At 36.9% G+C, this 10462-nt stretch overlaps 1 protein-coding gene across 1 annotated transcript; it reads left to right on the forward strand.

Annotated features, from left to right (window-relative positions):
• Positions 1-1215: 1215 nt before the first annotated feature.
• LOC101295674 (probable aspartyl aminopeptidase-like) lies at positions 1216-8550 on the forward strand. Its single transcript, XM_004309388.1, is given in 13 exon segments — positions 1216-1377; positions 1463-1553; positions 2020-2045; positions 2048-2160; positions 2534-2744; positions 2873-3073; positions 4084-4293; positions 5367-5499; positions 6710-6891; positions 7435-7465; positions 7468-7531; positions 8101-8205; positions 8418-8550. Coding segments are annotated over 13 exon segments (1506 nt in total). The 5' UTR covers positions 1216-1242; the 3' UTR covers positions 8422-8550.
• The last annotated feature ends 1912 nt before the right edge of the window (positions 8551-10462 follow it).

Below are 10462 nucleotides of genomic sequence, written 5' to 3' on the forward strand. Positions count from 1 at the left end.
AGTTTTTATCTACCCCTTAATTGATTTAATTGATGATTGTGTGAGCCAGTATTGACATATTGACATTGGTGCGGCTGATATCATTTCTAATAGTTGTTGTCTTACCTTGATAGACATATTGTGAATTCAATAATTGTTACTAATATTTCAATATCTGACTTGGAAGATGAATTTATCTTGGGCCAATTGGTATTTTTTTGTGAAACTTGCCACTTTGCTTCGATGTTAAGTCTGCTACTTGGCTTCGGTGTAAAGTTTCTAAATACTAAGTCTCATATCTTAAGAAAATTTTTGAATTTGAAAATCCCTCATAAGGTGAAGATTTTTGCTTGGCTCTTTGTTAGAAGGAGATTAAAACAAGAGCTTTTTGTAGCTCGTTTCATGAGTGGGATTGATCAATCATGTGCTCTTTGTGGTTCTGTTGTGGAAACAATTTATCATATTTTCTCAAGATGTTCTTGCAGTTATGTTGTTTAGACTAATTGCAATGGCTTGCCCTCCCTTGTTCTTTATCCCCATGTGGAGGAGTGGTTCAATTTCATTTTCAAGAATGCCTCAAGCTCATTTTTCAGTCAGTGTCTACAACCAATCATGATAGCCAAATTAGATAAAACTTTGTAGAGATGCTTTACACACGAGGTTATGGACATTGACCAATAGTTAGGTTAAAATATGACCGAAAAGTGAGTCAAATAAGAAGCCTCACACTTTTATTTTAAATTGAGGCTCCACTTTACATACTATATGTTGAAACATATTTACAACATAGATATTCAAAACAATATTTACAACTAAAATGTTAAAAAAATAGGAAGAAGTTTCGTAAGCGAGAGATCATGTCTTAAACTCTTAAGTTCAGGGCCTCAGATGGCACCCACGTGGAAGATACAACTCAAAACAAAAACAAAAAAACAATAATACGTATGCGCGAACGCGATTATTTGGTTATATGAACATATAACATAAACAGTTGATGTTTTAAGAAAGTTAGAAAATGACAATTCACATGCGTGAGCGCGGCACTGCACTTGCGCACATGAAAACTAGTTCTTATTTAGACCGATGCACCCAAAAAGTGTACAGTATAGTCTTAAATAAATTTTGTTTTCTGCACCCGTAACCTGTTTATGAAATAAAAGAAGATAAAAAAAAAGAAAAAAAAAAGACCGTAACTGGTTTACTGGACACTGGTTAATTACTAGTATCTGTGAAGGTGAAATTCCAAAATCGAGAGTTGTGGAAATGGCAGCGATAACTCGGCTTCATCCTCCTTCTCTCTTGTCCTCCTTCAAATCTTCCTCCTCATTCATCACTCGCTTCCCCTCTTCTACCCTCTACTCCCCTCGCCGTCTTCGCAGTCTCTGCTCCAACGCCCAGGTCCTCTCTCTTTATCTATCTATCTATAATCTATCTACATGTGGTCGTAATGTGTCGTATTTGATATCACTGTTGCGTGGTCCAGGCTCAGGTTTCAACTGCGGAAGCCAACGGATCAATAGTTGGGGATCTACTTGACTACCTCAACGAGTCTTGGACTCACTTTCATGCTACCGGTACTGCTCTAACTTTTGACTATTTTTCATTTCCGAGCAATTATCATCTTAGGGATTTCAGATGAATTTTGTTAGTCAAGGCTCTGTTTGGTTGCTGAGAAAATTAAAGGAAGAGGAAACTAATGATAAGATGATAGAAATTATGGAAAAGAATCTCTTCAAAGCTCTCTTTGGAGTATTGTTCCGGAATTCCGAGCTTCGATTGTTGACATTTAAATGGAAATCAACTTTATTGACTATATGCTGATTAGATATTTAAACAATGAGTAATGCTTCTCTGACATCTGCAATGCTGCTTTTTGTGTGTATGCTGCGGAAATTGTTGGGTTAACTAGTTTTGTTACACTCTTTTGATTTTCTATTAGGCCCTTAGCCTTCTTATATACTGAGAAAGAGATTCTGAATCAGTTAATTGTGTAGTACGGTCTTAGTTTCGTAATGACGTACCATTTGGTCTTCTTTGCAGCCGAAGCTAAACGACAACTCATTGACGCTGTGCTGGTTTTCTTTTGCTGAATGAAAATGATGAGTGGGACCTTAAGCCCGGTGGGCGCTACTTCTTTACACGAAATATGTCTTGTTTGGTTGTGTTTGCTGTTGGAGAGAAGTGAGTATACCAACTCTACCAGTTGAAATAAATATTGTCAGTTAGGATCAGGATCCCATTTGCTGCCTCTAACACCAACTAGAATTCTTGACTTGAAAATAGGTAAAAAACATGAGTAGAGGAATAGACAATTAGAATTCAATATGCAATTAATAACCTCGTTAGGATGAGACTGGTTACACCGTTACAGTGAGGCAAGGTTACTACTATCCCGCAATTTTTTTTTTTGTCTTAGTTTCTCCATGCTTCTCAAACTTATGTTTTTTTTTAATGTTGGGTGTATTGTTCTTTATGAATTTAATTATACTTTTCCAGTTTTACATTTTTACATGCTTGGTAGTTGACTAACCAGAGGTTCTTCTTAGCTTTTCAGGTATAGTGCCGGTAATGGTTTCCATGTGATTGCTGCTCACACAGATAGTCCCTGTCTAAAATTAAAACCAAGATCCGCATCAACTAAGTCTGGCTGTCTAATGATAAATGTGCTGACCTATGGAGGTGGTTTGTGGCATACTTGGTTTGATAGAGACCTAAGTGTGGCAGGCAGGGTTATTTTAAGAGAGGGGAATGGTTCTTACCTGGAGGTTATTTGACTTGATATTTGTTAAAGTGAAGGTAAAATTGGACGGCAGCATTCATAAATTAGATTGTACTTTTTTTATGGTAGCTAGTAGCTACATTGTGATTTTAGGTAGTAAGACACTTTTTACAGAGCTAGGTCATCACTGAGAACATCTTTCTCTTTTCTGTTTGCTTGTTTAGCACAGTGAACAAGGATGGATTTAAACCAAATGCAGAGACTCATCTTATTCCTTTACTGGCATCAAAACTAGAAGAAACAGCATCTTCAGACACAAAAGAGAAAAGTGCAACAATATCTACAAAAGGAGCTCATCATCCATTGCTCATGCAGGTATCTGTCTGGTTTTTCCACATTTGTTGCTAAAAACTCAACATCTCTTGGAAGTATTCCTGAGTCGGTGAATACAGATATTATACGATCCTACCGTCTTCATTTATCCTTTGTACTGCAATTATAATAGGAAATGAAAAGGCTATGTAGAAATATATGAATATACAGATGTGACGCGTGAATTGCTCATGTTGCATCGAAATATATTAGTACATCCCTATATGAACCTCTAGTTCTTGTTTGTTTCACGTAGTTAACAGGTATCTCATTGGAGTAGATGAATATTCGTCTCATATTGGGCACAAGTAAACTCTTGTGTCTATCAGTAACTTAATTATTCAGTTTATCATCTTCATTGGGGTCACTGTGTAGCTAGTGAAAGACCTATGTGATGGCAAAGGGGTGGTCCTCCCCCTCCCTAAATTTTCAGTTTCTTTTGAAGTTGAGGGAGAACTGAGGTAGAGCAGACAGCACAATGGGCACATACTATAAAACTTTGTTGATGATGTTGGAGAGGCAATAGAGGTATAGGATGTAGATTCTGGTCTATCATGGCTTTTTGACTTTTCCTTTTACCTCTGCAGTGTTCTCTCCATCTAGTAGTCTATTTCCTGGCCCTTTGACTGTTAGAGGCGGTTATCACTAATTTTCTTCTTTTAATGATGAACTACTATTTTATATTGTGGGCCTTTTTTGGAGTTAGTTAGGATACTGGGTCGCTTGTTTGGTTTGTGTTTTGTTTGTTTGCTGAAATTGAGAAAACATATTGAACAGTTTTCATTTGTGCTGCGTGGCTCAAGTTAAAAGGCTATTTTTATGAATGCAATTTTTATTTGCATATGGAGTAATTTGTGATTTGTATGGTTTCAAAAAAAGTTGAAAAAAGGGAGGAAAAATAAAAAGATTAAGGTGAGGGAGCACTACAATAGTTCTGTAAAATAGCTTTCGGTGTCAATTTTTTTTTTTTTTTTCAGTGACAATATGCATTTACCCACAAGTGTTATTTTCAGGCATTATCAGATGAGATCAATTGTAACGTTGATGACATAGTGAGCATTGAGTTGAATGTCTGTGATACCCAACCGAGCTGCCTTGGAAGACTAGATAATCTTGCCTCAAGTTACCGTGCACTAAGAGCTCTTATTGATTCTTGTAAATCACCTGGTGATTTAGCAAGTGAGCATGCTATACCCATGGTTGCTTTATTTGACAATGAAGAGGTATATCCATCTTCTCAGTTTCTCTTATTGCATGAAGTTACTTTATGTGGTGTGGATCCTAGTATTTTACTTTTTAATTTCAGTTTTTGTTGAGTGTCTCTTGGGATAATTTCCGTTGCCTTGTATATTCTCCGTGTTATGAGAAACTAGTATTAATAAATCAATCATCCCTCATTACAAATACCAGAATTATTTGATGGACTAATTGTAAATATGTATGTGTGTGTGTGTGTGTGTGTATATATATATACAGTCCGTTTCAGATACGGACGTCCGCACCGCCTTACGGTGCGGATTTCCCTCAGTTCGCCACCGTACGGCGCCGGCAAGGGCGCGTCTCCACCCCAGCGGACTCCAGCAGCTTCCCCGACCTCTTTCCATCCCCGGCGAGTCCGCCGAATTCCAGTTTTCCGGTCAGATTGACTTTGTTTGAAGTTTTGGGTGATCTGGCCGGAAAACTGGAATTCGGCGGACTCGCCGGAGTTGGAAAGAGGTCGGGGAAGCTTCTGGAATCCGCTAGGGTGGAGGCGCGCCCTCGCCGGTGGCGAAAGGAGGGACATCCGCACCTGATAACGTCTGTATACACACACACACGCGCGCCCGAGTCTAAAACGGACATTCCCTCAACCATCATTGATCACATTGACTTCACCATGCAGTTATTGTAACCTACAATGCAAGTATTTTTAGAGGATGAATTAAGGTTTCTAACTAGTTTGTTCTGTTCTCTAATTTCAAATCATGACCAGACATCCCAAAACTATCTAGTAGGAGTTGGAGAATATATTATTTTGAGGTTGTAGAATTCCTTGTCGTACTGTTTTTTCACTCCACAATATTATTTTCGTATATAGGTGTCATGGCCAGCTTGTAAGCGCATATTAATTATCTAAAACTTGGGTTTTAAACCAAGGTTTTTCATTATCAGTGTACCCAGTTCTTTCTAAGGGACTATGGAGGGACAATCCCACTTGCTATTTTACTTGCATCTGCAGTTGCCTCTTGATGACTTTCATGTAATAATCTCTTGCCCTCAAAGCCAGTATATGTAACAAATTATTTTTACTGTTTAGGTGGGTTCAGGATCCATTTAGGGTGCTGGTGCTCCAACTATGTTTCAGGCTACGAGAGGCATAATTAGTTGCTTAGCTGAAAAGTACGTTGGTGAAGGTTCCTTTGAGCGTGCAATACGCCAATCATTCCTTGGTAATTTTTGTACCACACCGTTTTCAGTCCTGCAGTTGGATCCTTCATAATAATTTTTATCGTAATTACTAAATTGGTTATGTGTTATTCTAGTCTATAAGTGTTTGATATTATGACACATTTCTAAGCTAGAGAGCTGTCCCTCAGCATTTTTGGTAATAACAATTGTCCATAACAGGTAAATCACGCACCTGAAGTTACCTGAAGTTGTATGCCCTAATTTAAAGAACAGACTATTGTATGAGTGTTTGAATCAGTTGTGAGCTATGCCATGAAATGCAAGTACTTAGAATCATAAGATTATGTAATTCCAAGTTATCACATACAATCAAACAAGTGAAGATGGAAACACCTAAAAAACTTATGCATAATGTATTATTGTATATTTCTCTATTTCCTATTTCCATTTTCCGTGGTCATATTTTTATTTTTATGATTATTATTATTTTTTTTGGATAAAAGCCAGATAATTCATTACCTAAAATTAGATAACATGTTGCAGTGGACAAGATATCCAGGATCAAGAAGTACTCCTGAAATAACCAGCTCAGTAAATCAAATACATGAACAGATAAAACTCATCTGGAACTGCATCCCCATCTGAGGACATTGCCAAAGACGAGCTTTCCTACGTAAGGCCCCGAAATGTCTAGAAAGAAACCCTTGCCCACAAAGACCCAACTCCTTCCACTTTATGTTCACACAAGTTATTCTGCTTCTGTCCATCCAAATGACCCAGTAGAGAGCACATCCAACACCATTCTCTTCCTCTCCCTCCAAAGATTTCTACATTTCATACAACAAACTGATACACCCAATTGGGGTATCCAACTCCCAATGCAGATTAGACTCCTACACACCATTGCTCTAATCAAACAAAAGAAAAACTTGACATTTTGGAAACTAAAATTAATACCTGCAGGACTGGTTGACATTTCTTATGCCTTGAAGATGGTGAGAACTTTGCCCTTGTTATCCCCCATGGGATGTCTTCTGTCAAAAACAATTTACTGCCATACCTGATACCTCGTAAAGAAAAAAATTGCATACAATTACATTAATGTTGTTTTTGAGGTGATTAGTGGAGTAGCATTCAAACCTAATAAAACACATTTGGTGTGCTTATATAAAGCTTTTGTTCATTTGTATTATTTAGATTAACATACTCAACAGAATTTCTGAACTTTTATATGGATGGTTTTTCTGATAGTGTCTGCTGAGATGGCTCATGGACTCCACCCAATTTTTATGGACAAGCATGAAGAATATGATCGACCTGAAATGCAGAAGGGACTTGTTATCTAGCATAATGCAAACCAGCGATATGCTACTAGTGGAGTCACCTCTTTTCTTTTCCAAGAAAAAGGCAAAATCCACAACCTTCCAACTCAGGTATAGGGACCTTTTTTTTTCTGGTAGTCTAAACTCAGGCACTGAAGACTGCGATCATGAACCCATCCTAAACTATTTAATTCATTATGCACTTGAACTTATGTGATTGAATAAGTGCACCTTTTTAATTGAAAAAAGTGGCCTTATGAAAGTGAAACAATGATTGTACTATTGATAGGCTACACACACATACACTTTCCCATATGTTCTAACTGAAAATGTGGATTACTTCAAAAATGTATTATATCAGAGATGTTGACCTATGACTGTTTGAAGTACTAGTGTATTCAATTTTAAGTTCATGAATTCTTCTTTTGTCAGTATTTTAGGATATCACCCATTCATGATATTAATTGATTATACCAAGTATCATCCTTGCTCTGTAATTTCTTTTTGAGCGTTTTGGAATGAGATCAAGCTGATTCAATTGTTACATTATCATGAATAATATTGAGTGAAGCGATTAATATCTTAGATTTTATGTTCTTACCTAAGGTAACAAGAATGGTACATACATTTTACAATTTACTTCTTTCTGTGTAGGAATTTGTGGTGAGGAACGATATGGGATGTGGGTACGAGCTTCAGGGGCTGGCATCCGTACTGTTGATTGTGGAATTGCTCAGCTTTCTATGCACAGGTACCGCTGGATTGATGCTAAACATACTAGAACAAGTCCCAGATTTTGTTCGCTGGTTACTCATTATTTAACTAGATACGGCCTAGTCATCTGCCCAAAGATATTGCTAGTTCATATGTCATGTTTTGGTGTACTTAAACTTGGTTACCTGTTGCTAGAATTGGCTTTAATGAATTCAATATACCTTAAACAGTAAACTTGTAAGCAAGCATTTAGAATCCCCCATTGTCTGTTAGTCTATGTCTTTTAATGGGTACATACCGTTGGGTTTGGATTAACTACTCTATCATAGTAAGGGTTTGGATTATAATATGTTCCCATGATTCTAGTTTTGTCTGAAAATGTCTCATGTAGTGTTTTGATTTTGTTGATTTCACATTTTTAATGAAAATTTCTTGTCAACAAAACATTGTTGGTATTATGAGCAAATTGATGGGCTTAATTCTTGTGGTCAGTACTCAGAACTGCATGTTTGGAAGGAGAACTGCAAAATAAAGCGTGTTCTGTTCTCTGCAACCTATTTGTCAATGAACACCTTACTCATGGTCTCTTTCCATCTTTAACTGCAGTGTGAGGGAAATATGTGGGAAGGAAGATATAGACATTGCTCACAAATATTTCAAGGCATTCTACCAAACTTTCTCAAGCATTTACAGAAAGCTAATTGTGGATTTGTAAGTATTCTTTGTCAATCATGTTTGCGTATGTTATTCCCTTCTATGTGTATATGTGAGCGTCCATGATATATATGGAGGGAGAATAAGAAAGGGTTGGTTGGGATAAAATGGTCACTTTGTTATAAAATAACCTCATTCAACAATGTGTTGTTCACCACAGAGTTTTCCTATGCAATATATAATTTGTTCAGGACTTTCTTTCTGACCAGGTGACAAGACTTTCGTCGAAACTTGATGAAAGAGACGCATGAAGACGGATTGCAAGGAAAAATGCATGTCTGGTTAAGTTCTGCGAATTGATGGTGCGTGAGTAAACAGTTGAGCTAGTGGCAGTGTCAGTATCCAAACATCAATTTTGAGTGGTCTGTACTCTGTAGAGTTTGCTTCTGCTCAGGGAAAAAAAAAAAAACTGATTCTCCTGGTTCAGGACTTGGCTCTTTTCCATAAAATTTCATTTTGTTGGAGCATAATATACTTGAGCTACTAATATCTGAATTCAGCTTCTCCGTTCTCCAAATTGCTCTTGTTTGCGCCGAAGTTTAAGTGCATGATAATATCGGAGAGATATCTGTTTCTACTATGATTGTATCATGAAATTCAATCTGTTCAGTAATGTCAAAATAATCATTTCATTATGTAAAGAGATGATGGGAAAAAAAATTGAGATATGGAGGAAGTGACAAGAATTCTTAGAATACCTGGTACCTAAACAATAGTGATATGAGAGGGATAATGTAATGCAAAGTTGTTCATCCGTAAGTCTTGATCTAATTGGAGCTGTGAATATTGATTTTTTTTTAAATTTGGGCTACTTTTGAAGAAATTGATGAAAAGCAAAATTTGTATTTTGATCCTTGCTGTTTATTTTCAATCACAACTTGACAAACCGTCTGGTTTGTGATTGTTGCTATGCTCCAACGATCAAATGTTGCTCGACATATAGTCTCCTTGGTTCTCTTGATCAGCATGTCTTCATGTTTCTCTTGAGGTGTTGCTATGTATGCAGCCAATTTCTAAGACTACTCCCAGAAGAAAATAAATCTTTGAATGTTGATGGTGCTGCTGTGGTTGTCCAAAGTTCTCAGTTCTTAAGCTTGCTTTTGTGGTATGAACAATGAATTGATAATCGCAAACAATTGTCAATCATTTTTTTCATCATTAAAGTAATATAGGTTCAGATTGTCAGGTCACGGACCTAAAGACATGAAGTCTGGGACAAGACGACTCATGAAATTAAAAAGATATGTTTTGATAGTTGTTGAAGTGTTTTAGCATGCTTTGCCAACTTTCCCCACCCCACTTATCTCAAGATGATACAGATTGACATTTGAAAGTTTACAAAATGAAATGAAATTAAAAAAGAAAAAGAAGATAAATTTTTTGATAGAAATACAAAAGAAAAATTAATTTAGAACGAGTTATTCATTTAGTGTAGCCTTACTGATAAAATCAATATGCGAAAATTATGAACATCTCATCCATCTATGTCTAATTTTAGATAAGAGTATCTGAAAATCAATTTTAAAAAATAAATGAAAAAGCAAAGGCAATAAAATAAAATAAAGAAAAGTGTCATGAATGATTTCAATTTAGGTGTGTTCTGGAATGTACGCAATACATCGAGTACTTTGGTTAGTTGTCTGGAGTACGTGTGAAGCAGCGATTGGTGCGTATGGATCAGTTCCCCGTTCCCCGTGAGGCTCCGTTAAACAAACGTTAATTCTGAATAGAAATTGGGCCAATTACATATAAGTCCACTTTGAGACATTTTTTCCCACATAAATCCACCCCAACATTTTTACCCACATAAGTCCACCCAAGTCTAAATAAGGTTTTGTATTAAGTATTGAAGTTCAACATAATTACAGACTGCCATCCAACAAAAAAAATTAGATTTTCTCCATTATATTTACAAGAATGCCACTAGAATAAAAAGTCAACAACCACTCTCATTTCGGAACAGTCTCCGGCGGACCTCCGGTGAGATTTCCGACCAACCTCCGGCGAGGTTTCCGGCCGACCTCCGATGATGACAAAAATTACTACTACCAGCTATAAAAGCTACTACTACCAGTTACAAAAGCTACTACCACCGCCTACAAAAGCTACTACTACCAGCCACAAAAACTACTACCACCGCTTACAAAAGCTACTACTGTGAGGTTTTCGACGAACACAAAAGCTACTACCACCAGCTACAAAAGCTACTACCACCGCCTACAAAAGCTACTACTGTGAGATTTCCGACGAACAC

This window comes from Fragaria vesca, unplaced genomic scaffold (genome assembly GCF_000184155.1).
Source record: "Fragaria vesca subsp. vesca unplaced genomic scaffold, FraVesHawaii_1.0 scf0512926, whole genome shotgun sequence".
Lineage (NCBI taxonomy): Eukaryota > Viridiplantae > Streptophyta > Magnoliopsida > Rosales > Rosaceae > Fragaria > Fragaria vesca.